Below are 25,024 nucleotides of genomic sequence, written 5' to 3' on the forward strand. Positions count from 1 at the left end.
TTTGCTCCAACTATTTTTAGGAAGTTAAAGGTGCAATGGCTGTTTTGAAGTCCAGGTCCCCTGTTTCAGCTTTTCATTGATAATATTTTGTAGTATTTTGTATGCCACCGTGTGGCTGCTGGGGCACACTGCAATTACCGAGGTACGGCTTGGTTTCTCAGGAAAGTCATGGTTTGAGTGGTGTCTGGGTGCTTTTATGTCGTCTCAGGTAAGTGCCAGTGCCTGGTTCTGGTTCAGCAGGCTGCAAGATGCCCAGGCTTGGAAATGCGTCCCAGAGCGGTGGCAGCGTGCTGCAAACCCCTGCGGGGCTCTCAGAGTTTGTGGCAGGGCTTGGCTTTCGGAAAGGTGGAAGGTGGTGCTGGGATGAAGTGCTGAGAGGTTGCATAAAGGGACTCTCGGCGTTTCTGTGTCCGGTGGAAAAGCTCAGCATCAAAGAAACTGGAAGTACTTTGATAGTGGTGGAAGGGCTTGATGGCAGCCGGTGACGCTAGGGCAGTGATCTTCCTTGCTGCCTTGTCTCTTTCCCCCCAGAGCTTTACAGATGCCTGTGTTACCCATCTCCTGGACACATCACAGCTCAAGAGCTTCTCTTGAGGTAGCCATGGACGCTCTGGGTGGTAGGAGTGGGAGCCTGCGATCGCTGGCTCTTCCCAACTTCAACTAGGACAGGGCTGTTGACTTGGACATGGGACAGTAGGTTCCTCACAACACCCATTTGACTTACCCGGCTGCACTGAAAGGGCTGAAGATAAATAAAAGGTGTCATTCTGATGCCGTAAAGATAAGCCTTGCTTTCTGGTGGGTGGTAAGTGAGGAGCTGGAGTTCACATGAAGGCACCGTTTCAAGGTGGCAGTTCGTGTTGTTACCAAAGATACTTCTGGCTCGCTTATAAAATGGGATTTAAAAATCATGTATTTTGAAAGTATTTAGCCTAGCTGATACTCTTGTGGAAAAATATTACAGGTGAATTGCCCTGGAAAGTAACTACAAGTCTCTTACTCTGTAATTAAAGCAAGCAGGGTGAGTTGTTTGCTATAGTGTTTGGGGAGGGGGGGTGGCATCTGTACATGGATGCTGTTTCTGCAGTACCTGCTATACCAAAGGAAAATCAGGAACATAATGGATATAAACCTTTTTTCTCTTTTCCCTGTGCAATAATCAACAATGAGAAATGTTTATGCTGTTAAGATCCTTGCTCCAGAGTTGTCGGGTGTAAAGCTCCAGTGTAGTCTGCCTTCAAAATGGTTGGAAATCCTTCATAAATATCTCTTTAACACATACCTTGTATCTCCCCGGATGATTGGCTCTCTAGCAAAGCCTTCCGTAGAGGGTGTACTGTAATCCTTTTATGTTACTTCTTCAGTGCAGATTACGCAGCAAGAAATAATTAGGAGATTAATTTTCACCTGTCACTGCCAATAATAGATAACCTTGATACAGTGACAGGGCTAGGAATTTGGGGAATGGAAAAGCGTTTAACCCTGTAGTGATTGCTGCGGGGACCCGGCAGAAAATGGTTGCCAGAACATGACCTCCCTGCTTGCTGTCAGGAAGGCGAAGAGATGCGTTCGTCTTTCAGCCTCCTTGTCTCCTGCCAATGCTGCGCCGTACCCGTGAGCGTGCTGGGTGAGACCCGCTCTGTGCCGCACGCGCCTCGTGCTAATCAGCCAGGAGCAGACGTCGGAGACCTTTGTAGCCCAGGCTTTTAATTCAAACGCGGTTCTGTTGCTTTTCATGATTTCAATTCCCAACCTGGCTGGCGTTCCTAGGCTGCTAGGGAAAGGAACAAACTAATGAAGATGGCTTCATTAGGCAGCGTGCAATTTCGCCTTTGCCTCTCTCCAACAAATGCAGCTGAAAAAACATCCCAGAAGTAGCTGTGCTTCTGGTCTTCAGAGAAAGCAGGGCTGAGGTGTTTCTGCTCCCTATCAAAATTAATTACTAGCTCACATCAGGTGAGCTTAAAAATGTAGCCTGTGCTTTAAGGCGGTGAAGGTAAATGGAAAGGGAAAAAAGCCACCCTTCCCCCTCCGCTGCTGTTTTATTTTTGTTCTTTTGTGCTGAAGTTTAAATCTACAATCTGTTGAAAATGTAATGGGAAACCAGCCTACAGAAAATGCCATTATTCATATCATCCTGAGCTCATTTATTTTATCTGCAATAGTAATGATAAGACAGGCTGCTTGGCAATGCTGATAAGCTGAGAAATATCTTAGAGCTATTTGTAAAAGTTAAAGCAGATCTTGGTGCTGAGAGATAGGGAAACTGATGAGCCTTTGGGCAATCTGCAGAGCTGAAAGCTAATAAAGATTTTAATAGGAAGGCCTCATTAGGATTAGGGAGAAGATCTATTATCTGGGATTTACACAACACAAATGGTGGGGCAACTTTAATTTTTGCTTTTTTGTTCATTAAATACTATTGCTGAATGTGAAGCCTTTTAACTGTGATTGGGATCTCTTTGTATGTGTGAGGAGCCGTCACCAGCTGTTGGTTGAGCAAAGGCAGAATGGGAAGGTTGTGTGGGAATGCGTTCGCCACACGTGAGTGGTGGCAGAAAACCGTCGTGTTCAGGGCCTGGTCACTTCTTGCAGGTGCAGAAAGAGTTGGTTTTAGGTGTCCAGGTGGGAGCTGGTAGCTGTAGTGTGCCTTTTGTTCTGTGAATGGTATTTCTAATCTTCGGGCCCTGAAGAGCATCGTCAGAAGAAGTTGACTCGTTGCTGTTGTGCTGATGCTCTTGGCGGTGAGACTGAAGCAGCATCACTGGGTGGTCAGCTTGTCTGCCCCGGTGGGGTGCCTGGCCAAGGTCCCACGCTGGTGGCTGTCCTATTGTTTGTGATCATACAGACAAAACCAGTTTGGAGGAGCTGCCTCCAGTGCAGCTGGAGCTGGGATGGTAGGAGTACCAGGCCATCAGTGAGCTGAGTGGTTCTCTACCCTCAGTTTTACGACAGGACTGATTTTAGCACCATTTGCATTCTCACACTGGAAATGTATGAAACATTCACATTTTGAGGCCCGTTGGTGTGTGTGAACACATGCCACATAGGTTCAGCTGCTTTATTCCGCATACTTAGCATGGTATGTAAGGTGCGTGTAAGATGCTGAAAGAGCATTAGTTTGTCCAGGGTTTACAGATGTACCTAATATTCTTAAGGACCATCTGAACCATTTTTTTTGTGGTTGAACTAGATTGTAAAGCAGGAGGAGAAGCCATGCTGGGACATTCTTTGGTTTGCTTCTGAGGTCCAAGCCCTGTTGTAACCTGGTTCTGCTAATCTACAGCTTAAACCACTTTTACACACAGCTGAGGAAATGTAGTTGAACTTCTCATAAGATGAAGGGTTTAGTTAGATGATATCCATGCTCTTTGTGCAACACTTGTGATTGCAGCAGTGCTTGGACGCTGTCTGCTGGCAAAGGCAGGTATTTTCCTTGCATGGAGCACTGCGGGTTACAGGAGCCTTAGCTTCTGCCCTGCTCTCATGGCACAGACCAGCTCCTCTCCTGCTGCTGATCAAATAACTCTACTGGTAACTACATTGCTCCATAGAAGAGTAGTGTTTGGAAAGTGTTCTTGTATTTTCAGTTGTCTGTAGCATGATGTAGTAGGTGAAAACCAAAAGGGAGTGCAGCACCATGAGCAAAAAAGTAGCGTATTCCAGCCTGTCCATCAGGATCCAGTGGTTTCAACCTATGGTTTCACAGGGTCTGCAGGTGATGTTGTAATGACAGATGTAAATCCAAATACTCCATCTTCCCTGGGCACAAGGAATTTAGGTGGCATCCCCCCGGTGCCCTCAGCAGCACGGAGGCAGGCAGGCAGGGCTGGGAGGGCAGCAGCCGGCACCTACGGCTGAGTACGAATGTACATTTCCCACACTTGGCTGCTGTCTGTTCATTGCTGCTTGTTGGTAACAAAGCAGAGTTGATGTCAGCAAACCCGCATGGCCTTCTAAAGAACTAGCGCTATTTGCACGTAACATGTTGCTCCAGCAAGGCTGCCATTTGAGACGTTTCTAATATTTACGTTTGATATGAATGAAACTTTTTGTTTTGTCTGTAGACCTCAACGGAACTGGAGCTGACTCGTATCAGGAGTGCCTTGATAACAAGCAAGGTATGAGATCAAGTCTCTCCAACACGGGCACTTGGGACTGATTTAGCTTGATTTCTTGCAGCTGAATTGGTTGCTGTCTCTGTCTCTTGCTCTTTGTCTCCCCTTTTTTTGCTTTTTTTTCTTTTGCTGTCTCCAAGCCAATTCACCATTAGCAGTTCCATGTCAGCTAACCCGTTAGTGGGGTCTCATTACACACTTATGCTAAGCCTTCTAATTTCTAGCACCCCAATTCTTCTGTTATTCAGGGAGAAAGTGGGAAGATTATAAAGCAAAAAGTAGCATGTGCACTCGCTTGCAGTTGTCTTCTTCCTTGCCCAGCTAAGCAGAAGAGTTAAGGCACGTGCTAGGCTGGGTTACCTAAATGCCAGACATCTTGTGATAATTTGTGTGCTGACATACTCATTCAGACTCGTCCAGCCTGCTGTCTTCTCCCATGGCAAAGTTGATAAGAACTGGAAAAGCCTCTTGTGGTTTACAAGGGAGTGGTGAGGGCGGGGGAGGAATCTGTTGGCCTTTTGCTCAGAGCTTGGAAAGAAGAGTCACAGCAGTAGAAATGAAAATTGTAGGAGTATCTCAGAAGCAGGACCCAATAGCGAGGTTACTGATTCTGTGTTTGGACAAAGTGTTGGTGCATGATGTTCTCCTCAGATGTCCTCTGTGAGAACTGCCATCAGGACTGCTACTCCATCACCATAACCATGTAGAGTTGAACCTTCTGTTAATCAGAGACAACAAGCACCTGTCAGCCCAGAATTTCATTCTTTATAGGCTACAGCAGAGATAAGAGGGAAGACTTATCCTAACCAGGTTATAGGCATCAGTTACGTGCCAGGCTTTTGCGCTGCTGTTGATGCAGATCTGTGACAGTAGCTAAAACGGTCATTTGCTGAAATTCTGACCCTTCTTGCATAATTTTATGAAGTTATACCAAGAAACACAAAAAAACCCTCTCAATCTTGTTGCTTTGTCGGGTTTAATTTTCCACCAGTGTCTTCACTATCAGTATCCATCAATCAGTGTTACATGTGCTTCAAGTCAAGCTGCTGTGAAGTGCATTCCCTCCAGCTGCTGTTGGTTTTGGGATGGGGTTATTTGGGGCTCATGGATTTTTGCTTCCTTAAAAAAAAAAATTCTCTCTCAGGTGACTTTTGCACTCATCTTTTTTCACTCTTTTCTCTACCAATTGTAGCAAATATCTAATCATTGCTATGCTTTCATTTCAGAAGTTACAGCTGGGAGATTAATATGTAAGAACTGTAATCAGTAATGGCTTCTTGATTAGATTAAGTTTAAAAGTCTTCCAGACCAGTGTAATTCAGGATGCTCTGCAGAAAGATAGATAGGTTGCTCTTCAGGAGAGTGTTTTTTCTTCCAGTGAAGTGTTTCTGGTTGGCTGGGGGGGTTTGTTCCATTTGACACTTTGTAGAAAGTAACAGTTTCATTTAAAAAAAAAAAACTAGTATTTTCATTTTTTGAAACCAGTTGCAGCCCCTTTGATGTCCTTGTTACCCTGGCTTATCTGACAGCTGGTATTAAACAGTGTTACACCCATCGCTTTCATTTGTATGTCTGTACCATAGATTTTTCTTTTCTTTTCCTTTTTTATTTTTTTTTCAGTTTCTTTTGACATCACTGTTAACCTTTGAACAAGCTGTATCGTTATAAGCACTTTCATTCCAGCATGAATTGGCTCTGGTTTGGGTAATTTACCATGTCTATGCTACATCATCGCGTTTAAATCAGAAACCTTTAAGAATATAGAGGTTTTAAAGGTAAAAGTATGCACAGTGACTTGTAGTCAGTCTCTTACTGTTTGATGTGCATTATATTTTCTAAGCATGCAGTAGATTTGAATCTGCCATTTGCAACAATTTACAGAATATAAAATATATAGCTGACAGTGGGCCTGTGATTCTGGTTGCTTTCTGTTATGTTCAGAACAAAACAACACCGATGGTTGAAAGTAGCAGTGGCTCTTTAAAAGTATTAAATCTTCAAGCCATGTGAAATGCAATTGCCATGGCTTCTTTTTTATAGCAGCATGCTTGTCTCCTAGAAATTACGCTATAATGAGGTTTGGTTTATATATTTTACCCTTTTCCTCATTAAAGTGCTATCTCTCAGAAGAAGCGCTTTGTGTCTTGAAATACTGCGCGGTTAAAATGAAGGCAGGTTTATAAGGATTTAATGTACTTGGGAGCCAAGGTTTTGCAGCTTTATGGCAAAGATGTTTTAACAAAGGACTTTATGGTAAGGGTGTGCTGTATTTTAGGCAGGCAGTAGCTCGGGAGAAGGTTTTCAGTGTGAGCACGTCACAGCAGCAAGGAGAAATTCTGAGGGAAACAGGCCTCTGATATCTTGTCATGGTCTTAGCTAATGTTAAGTCATAATTTGTAGCAATTTCAAGCCCTGATTACTTTATCTCTTGGCTCAGAAAAGACAAGAGCGTTGCGTTATGTCATGTGACAACACAATTGGGTAATTTGGGTTTCTCATTTTAGTGCTCAAAGACAGAGTACTGGAGAGCAGGCCTGGGTCAGCCACAGGTGGGATTCGGAGCTTCTCAGGACAAAACCTGTTCTGTTCTATTTTCAGCCTTTTATCTCCAACATTCAGTGTTAGAAGCATGTCTGAGCTTCTTGGTGGTTTGGAAGTGAGGAGGGCAGCAGTTGGGAGCAGTTACCCCTCCACTTGCTGGTGGAAAGGGTATCCTGGACCTGCCTGTTTTGCTGGGGTACACTTAATGCCCTGTGGTTTCTTGATAGCCGGGGGTTCTGCCACAGAAAACAGGTATAAAATTTCAATCAGGCACATTCGTCTCTGGAGCTTCTCAATAAGAACTCACTGTTAAATAAAAACTTCTGTTTTAAAGGTTAGGCAATGAAAAGCGCTTAGCTAGGGCCTCGGAGGCAGCCAGGAGATGTAACCTCACATCCTTGGCACAGTGCGCGGAGAATCGGTCTTGGTTAGATTACATCAGGACTCTGAATCTGACTATTTTAGGTCATCATCTGTAGCACCTGATCTTACCCATAGAAAACTGTGGATTACGTTGCTTCAGAGGTCTTCTCTCAATCCCCCTGCCCTCGGGTGGCATGGTGATGGGCATTCTGCTTGCTCAGCTCTGGTTTTCCCAAGCAGAGCTACTGGTTCCCGCTGGGGGAACCTGATACCTTTCACCTTCCCAACTTCCTCCTTCCTGCGGAGTAGCGTGGTTCTGTATTATTTCCCCACAGATCAATTAGTTGATGTTTTTCCAAAATGAATGTGGTTTCATTTTCCTGATGGCAATATTGACATCCTCATTCTCTTTTTATGTCTTCTCTGGTATTTTACACCTCCTAAATTCAGTGCTGCTTACTGATTTTGTTAGCTCACCTCAAGAGGGAGTGCAGATGTAATTGGGAGCAACTTTTGGGGGCGAGGACAGAGGGTAGTTAATCCTGACACTGACCAAAGCTTGGCTGCAGTCAAGGCAGGAGCGGTGCCTATGTCCCGAGGTCATGGGGGTCTGAGTGCTTGTACCTCTGTTTGTGCAGTGAGAGGGTGTCAGGTGGGGTGCTGAGCTCTTGCTACAGGGACAGGATGCCTGTAGGATCAGGCTTGGTTTTGAAATAGTGGCTGTAAACTGAAGCCTTTCCTCCTTGTTACCAGTCCTGTGGGCCATGCAGGCCCAGCGTGCGTCGTCTCCTGTTAGCCTTGATGCAACCAACGGCCTTGTTTGTGAGGGAGTGTTAAGCAGAACATTAATGTCTGACGCGACTACTTCGAGTTCAGGCAGGCTGTCATCAGTCACCCGAACTCACTCGATTGTTGAATACGCCTGGATGGGAGAAGGAGGACAGATAAAATGCATGCTTGAGCCAAAACTCTTAAGAATTTGGAAAACTGCTTGTGTAGCTGACATAACTGTAGCTGTTGGTGGAAAGGGCTTCTTTGCTGGAAAGCAACAGCTGAAAACAGTATTTTTGTGGTCTCTGTAGGGGTCTGTTGAGCCACCTTCCCATGTTGTCAAGGCTCTACCTCGTGTTAAATAGCAGTGTGATGAATGAGGCTGCCAAGGTATAGGGACACTTTTTAGAAGATGTTATGTGGGAGAAGTTCTAACCTATTCCAATCCTTGGATCCCTTTCGAAACCCAGCAAGATCGCTTTCAGGATGGCAAAGATGAATTATGGGGTAGATAAATAGAAACGGCAGACCAGCATGGCTGGATTAAAAAGTGTGGTCAAAACAGTTCTGTCACTGAAGATGCTATTTCCATTAAATGTTTTGAGATTTAATATTGATTTCAGTGAAATTACCCTTGAAAACAGATTTCTTCCGAACCTTTATTTTTATATGTTTGTTTTGGAACTACTTTAGGAGGCGGAAAAATGAAACTTTCACTTCAAACAGTTTTTATGTTTTGAAATCGGCTTTTCTTACTGTATGAATAGTTTTTAAAATATTATTTATTATTTGTATTCCAGTCGTGCCTGTGCACTCCAGTTATGGGCTAAAAACCTAAAAACCTCATTTTGTTAACCTCAATGCAGACTTGGGCGGGGGGGGGATCAGTTTCTGCCCGAAAAAGCTTCGGTTTAGTATTTCTGACTGGGACCACATTGATTGCTACTGCCTATTTTAAAAAAAATTCTCATTTTACAATATGTTGGCTGCCTTTTTGTTTAAAAAAATTATAAATACATCAGCAGATTTTCCACAAAAACACATATGCTTTCTTCCTGATGAGCACGATGACGCACTGAGAATCCTTGCGAGAGGCCTTGAATCTCCTTCAAGTAGAGGATAGCACTGAGGTTGAAATTGAAATTTTAAATAACTCTCTTCATTAAAAAAGATGCTGGTGGGGCCTTGTTAGTGGAAGAATTGCCATTTTCTGACTTTTTTTTTGTCAGCATGGGAACAAAGAAAGAAAGGAGGAGGCAGAATAAAAGCCTGTGTGAGTGTATGTACAGAGGCCGCAGCTCTCTAAACTGGTAATGGTATCTGGAAGGAGTCCAGGCTGTTGTAAATATGAACTTTTGTCAATATTCCCCAAGCTTCTTTGGACTCTAGGGTGGGCTTTATTAGCTGAAGGTCACACCATTGTGCTGTCTCCCTCTCCTGAGACCTCTGATACCTTCCTGAAAGGACAGCCCATTATCCCTGGGCTTAGAAGCCAGCTTTCTCTTCAGTGGTGCTGAGGCTGATAAGCTTAAGAGGCATATTTCATCCCCCCACTGCTGCTTTCAGGAGACAAACAGTGTTTATCGTTCCTGATTAATTCCAGTTGAACAAAAAAATAAAATGGGAGGCATGTGTGTGTGCACACGTGCACGCGCGCAGGCACACCAAGCTGACATTTTTTAGGCTGGCCTTGCATAACGTCAACTCATCATGCTGGCCAGTCAGACGCACACATTGCTACTTCTTTGTTTTTTCTAGGTGCTGTGTCCAAAGATTGATTTAGTAACACGAGAGGATCCTGGGCTGCAATCTCTTTAAAGAGAAAGGGATGGAAAGGGGGCCGGGGTAGCAGCAGCCTGAGCACTGAGGTTGGAATTGATTTGTGACAATTAGGCATTAAGGTCTGCGAGAGCGGGACCACCCGCCGGGAGAGTGGCTTTCCATCACCTGGGTAAGATGAATGGCCCAGGCAGAGAGAAGGGCAGGGATTTTGCACTCGCCTACCTGGAAGGAATCGCAAACGCACGCTGTATCTGGCTTCTGTATCTTGCAGACCCGTTCATCACAGCTAAATCCCTTGGCTGGGAATTACATGCAAGAAGATTGGAAGATAAAAATGCTCGTTGCTTCTGCTGCTTTGCTTTCTCCATTTCTCTTCCTGGATCTGACTTGAAATGTGTCTAAAAGCATCTTGCTGATTTTTCTGGTTGCTAGCATTTCAGTAAAAATGTCTTCCATACGTGGCTGCTGGGTTCTGAGGGTTACTTCACTCCTTGTCCTGAGAGTTGGAGTATGGAATAAATAACAAAGAGTAAGGCGTGCAGTGAATAACATCTCGTTCCTCTTAACACTGCTCAAGATCTTTAAAATGTCACAGGAGCCTGCCCCCGTGGCTGGAGGCTTGTCTGGTGTGCTCCTTGGTGCCACAGACTTGCTCTGAGAGGCGCCTCTCCTGCCTGTGCCTGCACTTCTCCAAGTGGAAAATGAGAATAGTGGCACCACAACCCTATTCATTGGATGGCCGTGTAGCTTGTAGACCCGGTCTTTTACAAAAGGCTCTGTATTTCCTTTATTTTTTCTGTAGTTGCTGAGGTTGAGGAGTAAAAGGAGATCACACTTGGCTGAAAGGAGCCTCTTGGTTTCTTGACCAGAGGAGTCAGTATTTCAGTCCCTGATGCTAACTTTCCCAGCCTCTTAAAGTAAAACCATTTGAGAGCTGTGATGCGCAGTCTGCTTTGTGTTCGTGTCAAACCTGACGGTCAGAGCCAGGGCCACGTTCCACTCCAGTGCCCAGCAGCACGGCCCCGATGCAGGCGAGGGGCTCCCCGCTCTGCCCACCTGCTGCAGAGGAGCTGTACACCGCACCAAGGCGGTTTCATGTCCTTTGCATCGGATCTTCGTCTCGCTTGCCTCATGGGCCATGTTGAAACCACGCTCCTGGTGCTCAGGTTGCAACTAATTTCATTTCCTTCGCCAGAACAGACAGAGATGGAACAATATTAAAAATAATTTTACAAAACTATGTTTGCCTCTTGCCAGTGAGAAACATGTTTGAAGATGGATTTTGCTAATATGGCTCCAATGGTAGTGTAAACAGGGTCTAATGGGAAAGGCTGTAAAATAATAGGGCTATTGGTCATCTTCAGGGAAAAAGGAATTTCCATAAGGCCTTTTAAACTGGAATAGATCAGAAGCTTCGGCTGACCAAACACAATCAGAATTTCCGTTTCAAAATGTATGTAGTAACATGAAATGGGAGCAGTGGGCCTCTAATGTTGTTTTTTTTCAAAGGTAAATTGCACAAGCCTGCGTGAATTGGCAGCATCTACTTTTGTTTTGTGGATTGGGTTAAGCTGGTAATATTTCACAGAATACAGTTGTTTTGTATGATTACCTTCTTAAATGTACCATAGACTCCTTTTTAAGGGTAAAGTAGATTTGAGGAAGAAGATAACTAAGAAGGCTCAGGGACAGGTTCAGAGGCAGTGGATGTGGCTCTTTATCCAGCTCCGTTAACATGGTGGAAAGTTTTCTATTAGTCCAGTGGTGCTCTGACGGCTGCAGCAGAATTCATACTTGCTTGGACCTGAGTTTGGCGATAAGTGAAATGTTAATATGCGCTTGGCAGAGCATTCCCTTAATTTCCCTTAAAATGGATGGGTCAGAAATGATCTCATCAGACAAGGTGCCTTTGGGCTACTGCCCAACGTTAGCTATATCCTAGAAAATATTTATTTACTCAGCGTGGAGGGATTATTTCCCTTTCCTTCTCTGAATCTGGTTGCAGTAGCTGTGAGCAGAAGAGCTTTCCACCTTCTGTATTGCAGGAAGCATTTTAGCTCTTGTTGAAATATGACCCTCCCTTCCTTTATTAAAAGTGGGAACCACTTTCTCACATGGCAAAGTGATAATAAAGACTGAAATTGGATCTATAACTTCATGAAAAGAAAGATTATTTTTTTTAAGACAAATCATGCATGATAATACCTCCATTGTTCTCTTGCTGTGTTCTTTGTATTGCTTAACTCCCCGCGAACAAAGAACCCATAACTGGAATTGTAAAAATAATCCAGGCGTTTAAGTCAAAACTCAAAAGGCCCTTGGGAGTCTCATGCAAAGGTGTGCCTTTGAAATGGTGGTTTATGAGTTGTCTGAACAGGTTTGAACATCCTTGCCCTGAGGAAATCCACGGGAATTTTGCCACTGGCTGCAGCGGGGTCAGGGTTTCACACTTGGAGCTTTGTGCGTAGTGCTGGCCATTGAGCAGAGCCCTCTTTCGGTCCAAGGCAGCCTGACTGCCTCCTCGCAAGCAGGCAGGAGATTTTCTAGCTGGTTGCACTTGTGTAGTCTAGTTATAGGAATTGCTTTTGGTCCCCCATCTTTGTCACTTACTTAAACAAACATGGAAACTGGAAACGTTCGCTTGTTTGAGCTTCAGTAGCGTGTGCCTTCTCAAGACCTCCTGTTAGTGATCTAGGACTGAAACTGGTTGGGAAAGTGGTTTTAAGCTAAGGTTCAGCCCTGTTTAAATGAAACCATCTGGACAGAGAGGTGAGAAATGCTATTCCCTGTTACCGATCAGACGTCTGAACCCAGCTAGTTTGAAGTTCCAGGGAACTGTTCTCTCAGCTTGAGAGCATGAACACAGATCAGTATGAAGGCTGTATTTTAAATTGAAGCAATGTGTACTTCCCCAGCTTGCTGCATAATCAGGTGCTTTTGGAAGCTTACTTCTCCAGGGTCAAAGTCACTAGGAGATGAAGGTACTTAAGTGAACAGTGCGGTAATTAGCCCAGTATTTGGGTGCAGAGTCAGCTAAACCGGCTGGCCCATAGAAGTTAACCTGGTTGAGCCGGAGGTTGAGCCAGATGGCTTCTGAGTCCCTTCCACTTAAGTGACTCCATGGTTGTCTGATTAAATGCCTCGTGCCTGCCAGAGTGTTTGAGCAAACCACTGAATTGCCTGACCCTGATCATTTCAGATGTAGACATCATCTTCCTTTATTGTGTCCCAGCCTGGTGAGAGGACAGTCACCAGATTCCCCTCTCTGCTTTCTTCCAAATTCATGGTGCGGCTGCCAATGACATCATCTGTTGTTCAAGAACCGCTGTTGGCAGCTAGTATCATGAAACCTGGAGCAAGCTTGGTGTATGTTGAGGAGAGGAGGGGGGAAAAAAAGGCAACATAAGCCCAAAAAAACACGATCGAGTACAATGCACAGGCTCCAAGAAAATTGGAACACAAGTTACCAAACTGTGGTTCCCCATCAAGAGAAAAAGTTAAGGAATTTTTTTATAGAAAAACCTTTAAGCTTTCAGCCACAACATCCCACAGACTGTTGTCAATCCAAAATAATCCCACAAAGCTCCACAAACTGTTTCCTAGTGAACTTGCTTGTAATTAATACGAGGAGAATTTAGATCAAAAAGTGGGCTGTGTGCCCCTAGTTACTATCAGTAGTTGGAAGGCGAATTTTGAAAGCTATATCCTGTGTACAACACAAAAGTTTATTTAGGCTTCTCTGTTGCTCAGGGGATTGCAGAAATGTTGCAGTGGCTGAAAGATTGGCTTTAACTTTTCCATGTGTAGCTGTAATGGAATGTGCAAAAAGTTAAAAATTCCTTGAAGGTGCCTGGAGAGACCCAACCATCATGTCAGCGGGAATGTGCATTGAAAGCTGCTGAAAAGCGAGACGTTTCTCAGAAGGGTTTGCAAAAAGTAACAATCACAACTCAGTACGGACAATTAGAAAATGTTAGAAGTAAATGGTTAATTTTTCCCTACTTTTTCTTGCCCAAACACAGCTAACAGACGCTTTCAAAAAACGTTTGGTTGTTCCTCACTGTAGCTGTGTCTTGAGGGCTTTCCTTAATGAGCTGTCTCCTTCTGTCCAGTATGGAAAGAAAAACAAAAGAGTTAGAGACCTTCCTTTGTCCCCATGTGATTTTAATCTGATTCATTCATTCTTAATCATCTTGAAGGATTATAAAAACAAAACCTGTTAAATCTTGGTTCTTACCTCTTTTCTTTTTCTCCCAAACATCATCATTTGTTCTTTTATCGTGTTGCATTTCTTTACCCATGAATCAGCTGCCTTTTTATTTTATTTCTATATAACAAAAGTCGGGCAGGAAGGGAGGGGGGAGAAAGAGCACTGCTTTCTTTGATTCGCTCAACACACAAGTGTTCCTTGGCCTTTCATACTGAGGAGTGGATGCAGCTCTTGAACAAATTGGACCTACTTGTTTGCTGGCCTAGGCCATCTTGTTATCCAGCCAGCTGTGTTTTGATCTTGGAGGGCCGTTTGAAGATTAAATTGAGACATCTTTTGTTACTATTAAGTGCAGTAATTAAATCAGCTCAGTGTTATTTAAGTGTGGAAAATGTCGCTTCGCTGGCCCATGGGTGCCTGAAGTTGCCATTAGACAGCTGTGTTGCTTCCAGTACTAATGATGAAGAGGTAGGAGAAAAGAGCCAAGTGCTCTCTAAATAATTTCCAGCCCTTTCTGGGTTACGCCGGATCCCCTCCCCACCTCTTTCTGTCACGTTTCTCCCCCCACTTTATGGAAGAAAAAAGATTTCGAGAGGGATCTGAGGCCTTTGTGGGTGAGAAGGGGCAGCAAGCGCCGCCCTGTGAGGAGCAGTGCTACAAAATGGTGCCGGGGGAACATGCCGCCGTGCGGCCCTGCATCCACATAGGCGGTGTCCTTCTGTTCCATCGCTGAGCTTGCAGGTTCTCGGCTCTGAACAACAAAGGAGGCTGAGCTAGCAGGGCAATTGCAATAAATGAGCAGTGTTGGCTTTTTCCCCCCCCCCCTTCCTCCATAGGGGGCGGTCTGCCAGCCAAGTCAAGCATGGCAAGTAGGGTTGCTCCCACGAGGGCCGTTGTGTCGCGATTTGCTGGTGCAGCCTGGCCTGACTGTGAAGTGGTGGCACCTGGGAGATGTGAACTCGGGCTCTGGATGGGGCTGGTATCGCTCAAAGGTCGCCTGGGGCTCAGCGGGTGAGAGGAGGCTGCCCTCAGCCGGCCCCTTGGCCTGCTGCTGCTGAGCAGATGGCTTTGAGAGAAGCGGCTGGGGGTGGTGATTGGCAGCTGGGAGCCGGGCAGAGAGGCGCTGGAGGAGAAGGCGAGATCCTCGGCAGGGGAAGTCGTTCTGCAGAGGTCGAGTATGTTTTAATGCCGGGTTAAGTTGAGAAGCGCTGTTGGTTCATTGCTACTGGCAGCGCTGATCACTTGCGCGTTGCCTTGCGCTTTCCTGTCGTGCCCTCGAGAAACCCCATCGTGCCTCCTGTGCGCAGCTGAGCACGCAACTTGCAGCTCTCTGGTTCCCACAAAGAAACTCGGCTGCTCTTCCTTCTTCACAGGGGAGCAGCAGGCAGGAGCACCTGTGGCGGATTTTGGCTGCAGCAGCGTGTGCCCTTCCGAGCCTGTGTTGCACCCGCGCTCCTGAGCTGTCTGCTTCAGTCCATCCTCCTGGATGCGCCTGACTCTCCGGCTTCCATCCCCAGCAATTGCCCAGCAACATCTATTTGCATTGCTTTGTATGCTCCTGCGCTTTATGGGGGGGAAGTGTGTTTGCACTTCGACGGTGTTTCTTAGCTGTGGCAAGGGCAGAAGCATGGCAGATGGGTGGGGATGGGAGAATCGGGAGCATGATGAATCTGTTTTTCTTACCTTGTTTAAAATTGCCTGTTAAAATTCAGCAGCCGCACCTCCGATCAGCCTAATGGTGTCTGCCATGTTGCGAATACACAGTCATTAGTTGGTCCAATTCATGCATGCTGAGGTAGGAGGGTGATGTGAATGCAAAGGAGATGGAGAGAATAGGAGCTGGGGGGGCGGAGGAAGGAGGGGGAGAAGCTTGGTAATACAGTGACAATGAAACATACGGTAGTCACACTGGAAAACTTTCTCCTTCATTAGTAGGGATCTGTTGAGTTTCTGCTCACATTAGGGTAATTAACACAAGTACAGATTGTTGAACATCTGTGCAGTTTAACTATATGGCCGGTTCCCAGGCTTTAAACAGGGCTGTGAGGAGCCAAATGCAAAGCAGTATGAAAAGCCCACACACTATTCATTTTACTGAAATTAGCATTTCTGGATGAAAGCTGATGTTGCATGTCGGCTATAAATTTTCTCTGGTCTGCTGCCAGGTTGGCTAATGATCTGAGGTTAGTGTTTGTTAATAATTTTTTAAAATTCGTTACTTTTAATATTCTGGAGGGGAAGTTTCTATCTCATTCTTTTTTTTTTTTTAAAGGCAAAACAAAAAGGAAGCAAAACAAAGCATATGGGTATATTATACCTAATGTGCTTCTAATCTTTTTTCAGCGAAAACCCAGGAAGGAGTTGCTGGTTGAGCCTCCATCGGGGGCTGTTGGCTTCACAGAACCACTAAGGCTTTTTAATATTTCTGACCAAACTGCAGTTTTAATTTCCTAGCCTCGTAAATTCCTGGGAGGCTCCACTTGCAGTGCTCTTGTGTAAATAAAATCAGTTTTGTCGGAAAGGTGGTGGCGACATAGGTAGTGCTCCTGTGCAGCTCGCTATCCCGTAGCTCTGCCTGTGTCTACGTAGGGTTACCGGTACACAAAAGCACCGCGGTATTTATGGAGAGCCTTCTGTGGGGTCTATCCCAGAGGACGGTTTTGCTGTGGCATCTTGGAGCTTCCTCCTCACTCATTTGTGCCTTGCCAGCTGAGAGCATCTGGGATACCAGGCTTGACAGGCTCTTCACTGTAATGGTTAGCGGCAACACGTGCTCTGCGGAGGGCCCTTTGGGCCACGACTGCCTCTTACGCCGTGGTGCGTCAGAGCCGGTGCTTGGTGGCCTTCAGGCTACGTAGCAAGTGTGCTTCATACTTTGGGGGGTTTTGTTGCTTTGCTGTATGGGTAGGGACACTCCATTTTTTTTCCTTTAATGGGTGATTGGTGAAGTGTTCTTTACATAAGTGTCCGGACACTGATAATTCATGGTTGCAGTTTCTCAGCATCTCTTCAGTTTGCACCTAGGAATCTTCACTGGGAAGTTCATGACTTTGACACACGACCATTCACTATTCTCTTCTTGATGTGATTTCCCTCGTGACCTTTTTGTAACCATCTTGCGGCATTTTGCAGTGTCCCTAGTTGTGTATTGACTTAGTTATTCTGTCTGTGCCTGTACTCAAGCCTATAAACTATAACTGCACTCCTGAATATGCACACACATCTGCCATCTTATACAAATAAATTAAATTTGTACCACATTAAGAACTTTTTCTGGGAGTGACCATCCATTTGAACCAAAGCGTGAAGGGTGTGCCAAGAATCATAAAACCCATAATTCAAAAGTGCACCGCGCATACATTCTGTATCCTGAAGCCATTGGTGTTTATTAATCACGTTACCTCTTTCAGAAAGAGATTTTAAGATACACTGAATGGAAAAAAATAAAATTACCTGAACAGATTTTTTTTTCCCAAAGTGGATTTGCTATAAGGTGGACAGACCTCTGCAGTTTGGGACAACGGCGCACTGTGTTGTCAGGGAACTCTGTTGTAATGGAGCAGACAGTCATGTGCGAAGATAAAAAGCCCACCAATGTGCATAAAATAGTAATCCTCATTAGCACTGTTTTCTCCCTGCTGTTTTCACTAAGCAAAAAAAAAAAAAAAAAAAATTTGTTCACGGTGGCTGTTTTTTAAGGTAATACCTGTGGGCTGATGTGAACAGAGCTGACCTTTGAAACCCTACTTAAATTTTAAAAGGTTTGTATTATTTTTTTTGCTTAATTGGGAAAGGAAGGGACTTGGTGGCTTGGAGGAATTATGATTACTCAGTTCTTCTTTGAGAAGGTAGCAGTTAATATGGTAACAGCGAGGGATACGTACAGCCCAGAGAGCATCGGTTTCGAGGTGGCAGAAGGTGATTGCCCTTTGAAGGAAGGCGGTACTGAACGGAGCACTGCGATTTCACTGCTAGAGTCCTGCCAAAAAGGCCACCAGCCTCTGTTTAAGCCTGAGCTGAAATAAGTGAATTTCAAACTGAAGTAACAGGTTCTACCTGGTTTCGTACAGACGTATCTTAAACCAGTGAATTAGCCTCACGTAGAGTGGTGTGAGGGCAGACCCAAAGACAAAGCAGGAAGAATGGGTGGAGGAGATGGGATTTCAGGGAGATAAGGAAGAGGTTTTCTTAGTGGCACTTCCTTCTTCTTGAGCAGGGTCATAAGATACTAGAAGTTGTAAAAGTGAATGAGACGCATGCTTTCTTTGGGGTTGGGTTTTTGGGAGGGATTTTGTTTGTTTTTACATTTTTTGTTACAATAATTCCCCCAGCAATTTAGATACTAGGTGGATGTGAAATGGGAATATCAAAATATTCTTGTGCATTGTTGTTTCTTTTTTCTGTGCTGATGGCAAGAGAAGAGGGCCATAGATTGGGGGGGGGGGGGGGGGGGAGACAGGTTAGCACTGTCTAGTACAGGAAAGTGCAATGTGAGAAATGGTTCGATTTAATCACAGTGTTACTAAGTTGAGAACAGTTGTGGTGTTTCTTTCCCTGAAATTGATGGCAGCCAGTGTTACTTTGAGTACTGGCAGAAGTGTTTCACTTAAAGGTGATGACCATGGTCGGTTTTACCCAGGTTAATGTCTGTGCTCCCTGGATTTATACCCCAGGTATCTCTTGTTAAATTTTATTTGTTTTCATTCTAGGGGAAACCCAGCTCTATCCAAGACAGACAGTCATGCTCAGAGAAAAGAATATATATATTCCTATTAAAACAGACAAGCCTGGATTATTTTTACTAACTGCTAGGCAGAAACCAAAGTCACCTATTTGGGTATGTGAGACTGACCATGAAATTAAAGGGCTGCTATATCTGCGAATATACTGCCAAAATGAAATATTTCTTTCCTTTATTAATACCCCACCCCCCTTCACACCAGCCTCTTTCTTGAAGCTGGTTCCAGCACAGCCTCCTCCTTAAGATTATTTCCCATAGACTGGACTTAAAATGCTTATTCTATTCCTGAAGAGCTGAAAAATGGCAACACATCCAGAGAGGTGGCTTCAGCGTTTTGTGAGATGGCAAGGCTGCGGCTGGTGAATGAGAGCTGTCACCCTTCAGTCTTAGGGCTGTATCTGAGACCGCAAATACTAATTTCTCTTGCAACCAGACTCGTCGCAACAAGTTTTCCAGCACCTACACCAGTATCCTTCCCCAGCTGGGAGGCTGTAGAGCATGCACCAAGAAACTTCAGTTTGAGGACATCATTTTGAAGTTCTCCCGAAGTTTCCTTTTGAAGTTTCGTTACATTGACCGTGAAGCTGACTTCTGCTAAGCAGCAAGCTTTCTTGTTCTCCTACATGATCATTCTCAACGGGTAATTTCATTTATTTAAATACCTAAAGAAAGCTCAGAGAACTTCAGGCTGTTTCTTTAGCTAGGCATCCTCAGCCACTTTAGGTATCCTCTGCCACCTTCAGTAGACCTCAAACTGATCATCTTGCAGCTGTAAGAGCATGGTTGGAATTGCCTCCACTGTGTGGATGGGAACACTGAGGCAGATTTGAAATTACTTGCCCCAGGCCACCTAAAGCTCACAATAGACCCACGGTCCCTGACCCTCATCCTGTGCCAAAACCATCCTCTCTTGCTTGCATATGGAAAAAAATAGAGTAAGGGTACATGCTGTGATAACCAAGTGCTTTCATTCCCAGAAGACGTTCAGACGATGATGGTACATTGCTGTGAAATGCAAATAGCCGAGAGATGCACAGAAGGAAGGGCTAAAATGGGAGTTGCTGTGCACGTAGATGGACCCGGGTGCACACAGGCTGTGAAATGAAGGCGGCAGCACCAGCAGCGGCCATCGGCCCCTGCGCCAGGCAGCACATTTGCATTCTTATGCCAGGGAGCTGGAAGCTGCCACGGAGCAGTTTATACTCTAGCCTGCTCTGGCCTTGAATTATGCATGACCAATTTATCATGCCCCCAGCTGAAAAACTAATTGTGTCCCTGGGATATATTTACTAGAAATTGTAGTTTGCTGTGCTGGGGTCCCCTGAGTGTCCGGCAGAGCAAATGACTGGGAAGTCAGAGAGTGTAGAGAACAGGACTCCTGGCTCTGCCGGAGCCAACACGCCGGTGATAGATTTTTCACTTCGATTGCCTTTCCAAGGGTTTCCCCCCTCCTTCCTATTTTTCTTACACTGCATTACACTTAATCGGGCTGCAGGAGTCCTTCCAGTAGTTTCTAGTCTTAAAAAGTGCATCAGTGTGCCTGAAAAAAAAGGCAGTGTATTCAGGAAGAGCCGACCTGGCTGGGAAGAAGGGGGTTGTCTTTTTGTGTGTGGTAGGGTGGGGGTTTTTGTGTGTGTGATTTTGGTTTGGTTTAGGGCTTTTTTGTTTCTTTTTTTATTGTTTTTTTTATAAGCACAGTGTGGCTTCGTGTAATGTCTCCAATTACCGTGAAAGTCCCCTCCCTCTCCAGGTCTAGAGTGATGAGATTCCCTAATTACTGTTATTTGAATGAGAAGCTGGGGAGGAGAGGATTTCTTTCCCTCGTACAGAGCCCGTGGGGTGGGCTTAAGCTTGCAAATGTTATTACCACCGGGTCTGGCAAAGGAGCTTGGGATGCCCCCAAACAGAATTTTTCAGAGCGAAAATGTCAGCTGTCAAATCTGTATCTGGCTGCAAACCCTCTCGTAACATTGAGCTGAGCCATAGAGATCAGGGGTGGGGGCGAGGTTTGAAAGGGAAGGAGGCAATTCGCTGCAAAATTAATCACCGAGTTCAGCCTGTCCTCCCCCACTTGTCACGGGAGGAGGATGTCAAGGAGTTAATCACAATGAAGAAGTCAACAGTGACACGACTTCCGTAGCCGAGGAGCCCGCTGGAATCCTTGGCTCCCTTATTGTTATTCTCCGAGGGCAGCAGGAGCCGGGCCAGCAGTGAGGGAGGACAAATTTGGAGGCCTGCTTCTTGGGGAGGCTCTTGGAGAGGCCAGGGGACCTCCAGAAAGGGGTCACCGCTCTCTGGCGATGGGCAGGAGCCTTTCTTATGTCCTCTTGGAAATGAAGAAAGATGCTGGCGGAGGTGCTCTCTTAAGCCCATTCAAGATGTATGAAGTAGTTTGTGGAAACTGTTCGCAGCAAGTTTGTGTGTGGGAAGTTGAAAGAAGGGAAGGTGATCTTATTTTATGTTGTTTCTGAATGTCACTCTTAAGCATCCAGAAGCTCTCTGCAGCTTTCTTCTTTATGCTTCCCCAAATTTGTATTCAATGTGTTTCCAAAAAAGGTCTGGTGGAAAAGATTTTGTTCAGGTAAATACACGTCTTGCTGTAGAAAAAGTAGAGCAGCTCTGCTGTGCTCCTTCATGCTGAAATATGTAATACAACCAACATAAAAGCAGATCTGAGGCTTGTAGGATTGTATCAGTGACAAGGCATAAACAGGTTTCTTCCTGAATGCAGCTAGCCACAATAAAGCCAGGACTACAGAGCTGAAGGTTGGTATGGATTGCCAAATCAGGCCTAGCCATGCAGCATCCCCCAGAGGTTTTTCATGAGAAGAGCTAATTTTGAGTTACCTGAGCAAAAGCATTGCTTTTACCTTTCTGTTTTGTAGCGCTGACGTGGCCTTGGGCAGGGGGAGAAGGAAGAAGCAGCAGCACGGTAAAGCTGCTGCATAATAAGCATTGATTATTTTTTATCACCATTGGAAAGCGTTACAAGCATAAAAGAAGAAAAGGAGGGAGATGAAATCTTGAGACTTTCTGGGAAGCGCTGCCTCCCACTGTGCTGGAGCATTGGAAAAATGCACTGCTGGGCATCAAATGCAGTCTTTTTTTTTTTTTTGCAAACAAGTGGCCTGGTGACTTGGGGAAGGTCTGCGGCATAAGGAACCTTGGTGAATTGGAAATAAGCATGTGTCTGGAGCTGGTTTTGTGTTTGTGGGGTCCAGCCATGCAGGGTTGCTTTGCTCCTTTTTCAGCTATTGTATCCAGCGACTTCCAAAGGAGCGTGGTGGGGTTGTGCAGCCCAGCAGTTCTGGGACTCTGCAGAGACAATGGAGGGGTTTGAGCTGGGTAGTACAGAGCATGCTGCAGTCTGCTTTTCTGGAGGGTGTTGTCACACTTGAGAAATTACTGTGCTTTTGGGCAGCGGGGACAGTGAGAGGCAGAACGGGACACGATGGAGAGCACTTTGGTGTAGCAGCAGCTGTACCATTAAGGAAAGGGTGGGACAGAGAACACGAATCACAGCATCTTCTGTGGTCGTGTTTTTAGCTGCAGTGACTCAGTGTCTGGACGCTTTTGCCCTTTCATTATTCAGAATGAAGCTCATCAGTGAGTGCAGGTTATGCTCCTTTTGCTGGTGGTTCTTATTAGCTTGTTAATGATCTTCCTAGGTTTTAAGCGTCTACCAAGGTGAGCTCTCAAATGACTTGAGTTCAGGGCAGCCGTCCTTGGCAGGGTGTCCTGATTTCTGCTATGGATGTCTTCTGTGTTTTGTTCTCTTCCAGTCCCTGTTAACTCATAGCTATGAAATGAGGGGAAGAGCACTGGGATTGAGCCAGCGTATGGATACTGCTCTTCCCTAACCTGTCTCTTTCCATGGGAGCTTGTCTGGCTGGCAATTGACAGCTTCTGAGTGGCTCTACTGTTTTTTCTTCCTCCTTGTAGTTATTGAAGCCCTTTTGGCTTTACTGCTTTCTTTTCAGTCTGTTGCTGCGCTGTACTCAGTGGCCTGAGCTGTTTGGTTTCCTCCTGCTTGCTTTGCTGCTGCCATGGCGCAGGTGGGATGGGGAGCTGCAGCAGTGCTTGGGAAGCGTCAGTAAGCACCAACAAACAAGCCACAGCAGCAGCCAAAAGATGAAAATAAGATGGTGGTTTGGGGGTAGAACAGAATTCAGTGTCTGTTTTGTAAGAGGTTATAAGACACTAGTTGACCTCCCCTCTCTCTTAGTTCTTTTTCCCTATAAAGTGTTGTCCTTCATTCTCCTTTCTTCTTCCTTTTCTCTGTTCCCTGTAGCTGGGATGGATTTCAGTGTCAATTTTCATTTATTCCAGTGCTTAATGATTCTATGATAAATAGTTAAATAAAATCAGGTTCACATCAGCAAAGAGAGAGGGGTTTTAGATGCCTTTTTTAAAAGGGGATTTTTTTTTTTTAATTCATGCTTGATGGGTAAGGGAAATTATGCTGACATCGGCTGCAGCTTAAACACAGCTCTTGCTACTGGTTTGAAGTCAGTGTGAATAGTCAGCTAAAAGACCAATGTGGCTAGGGATTTTTTTAGGGGTTGAGCCCCGTGTCCCCAGTGCCATGTCTGTCTTAAGTGCCACGGCATTCCTCATGGACAGGAATGAGAACTAAAAAAGATAGATGTGCAGAAAAGGGAACAGCTCATCTCCTCTCATAATAAGACCATGGAAACATCGCTGGAGACGTGTGCCTGTGAACGGGTACATCCACAGCCCTTGCTTAGAGGGCTGTGAAGGAATCCTGAGGGGAGCACAGCAGAACAAACCTTGCTGCTGTAAGAAATCCCGAAAATGTCCATCAGCAATGCTGCAAGTATTCCGCGGCTGCTGGAAGCGTTCCAGCGCTGGAGTCTTTGTCTCCATCCATCACAGGCACTGCAATCTTTGTGCCCCCAGCTTCAAACAAGGGCTTCACGCTGTCCTTGCAATCTGCCTTTATGCAGCGGAGTGTGGAGGCTTCTAATTACGAGGCCGAGATGCGCGGCGGGTGGGGAGGCGTGCTGTGCCCCGCAGCCGCGTACCTGATTATCCGTTGCTGAGGTCGTTAGAAGGGTTACTCCTGAGTTTAAGCCTGCTCCGCAAGACCCCTAATTATATGCTGCTCTGCAAGTTGCATTAAAAAGAAATTGTTGAAAAGACAAAGGACAGAATAACATTTCCTCCCTCGTCTTCCCCTCTCTTCCCCCCCGCAACACACACAGACACGCACTCCCCCACCTCTCCCCGCTGGGCCCAGAGCTACTTTTCACGCTCGAGTTGGTGCAAGCTCTGATAAAGCCATTGAAAGATGCAGCAGGGAGACGGAGCGCTCCCAGGGACAGAGAGAAGCAGAAGAGGAAGCCGAAGTAAAATGACCCCCTCCCAGGTAGATACAGCCAGGCGCTGCTTGCTGAAGGAGTTGTCCCACAGAGCAGAATTAGAGAAGAGATTAACCGTCCTTTATTGTTTTGTTTCACTTCCTAGGGAGCGATGTAATGTAGTTTCTTCCATCGTGAAAAACCCGCTTCAGCTGGAGCTCCGGGAAGCCTGAATCACTATAGATAACGCATTCAAAGTGCAGTATCCCTTGCACATGCTGCCAGCTCTCGTTTTAATCTCCCCAGACATCAAAAAAATTAAAATGTAAAATTCTCAGCTTTGCAGTTGAGTGACGTGAAAGCTGCGCTTGTTGCGATGCAATTTCCAAATCTGGGACATGCACACATGTGTCCGTCCCTGTCAGAGATAACGTTTTTATGTGTGCTTTCCGTGAGCCCATGAAGTGTGCCACTAACAGAGAGAGGGAATTGAATGGGTTCTTCATTACCACATGTCTGGACTACTAATGAAACTAAACCCGTGTTGATAGTGGTAGCACTAAATATTTCCAGTGCTTCTTAGGGTGATGGTTACATTTTCAATTTACGGTGGAGATTATTACAGGGGTATCTGTGGTACCAAGGGTAACATTTTTCAAGATTGCTATTTCAAGGGTATTTTTTCTTTATTATTTGCATTATAGTGGTACCTGAAAGCCTGAGCGACAGATCAGGCTCTCATTGCACTAGCTGCTGTACAAATACGGGGAAAAAAGATTCTGTACTGCAAATTGGGGTTTTTTGAGACGTGGCTACGGGGCTTTTTCATTGCTTTTGTAGCTGTTGAAAATATATTTGAACAGGAATCTTAGAGTCAAAATGTCAAAGTTTGAGTCACGCCTGTACTGGCGAAGCCTACAGACAGCTTGAGTTGTACATACTGTACTTGACTGTAATCTGAGAGCTTTAAACCTTGCTCAGTCTCTTCAATATCTCAGTCAGGGTGCTCCGTGGTACGCTCCCTGTTTCTTACTCATTTGCCTTCATTGCACTCTGGTCTGCTCCACTGGATTCCCTGCCCACCCGAGGCACTAGCAGCAGGGGAACTTCCTCTTCTCCTGTCTGGCATGATCCTTTTTTTCCTCCCATGTTCCCACGCGCTCCCCACATCCTTACA

General features: G+C 45.4%; 1 protein-coding gene across 31 annotated transcripts in view; it reads left to right on the top strand.

The window, feature by feature from the left end:
- Positions 1-25,024, top strand: part of FBRSL1 (fibrosin like 1) — a 518,463-nt gene that overhangs the window by 416,186 nt on the left and 77,253 nt on the right. For 24 of the 31 annotated variants that reach the window (XM_048063690.2, XM_066979019.1, XM_066979011.1 and 21 more), the window contains one exon: positions 4,068-4,121. The exons of the other annotated variants lie outside the window; for them this stretch is intronic. In XM_048063690.2, the coding sequence (XP_047919647.1) occupies positions 4,068-4,121 (54 nt within the window). The remainder of the gene's footprint in view (positions 1-4,067; positions 4,122-25,024) is intronic. 31 annotated transcript variants of the gene reach the window in all.

The sequence above is a fragment of the Anser cygnoides genome, chromosome 17 (genome assembly GCF_040182565.1).
Source record: "Anser cygnoides isolate HZ-2024a breed goose chromosome 17, Taihu_goose_T2T_genome, whole genome shotgun sequence".
NCBI classification, from domain to species: domain Eukaryota; kingdom Metazoa; phylum Chordata; class Aves; order Anseriformes; family Anatidae; genus Anser; species Anser cygnoides.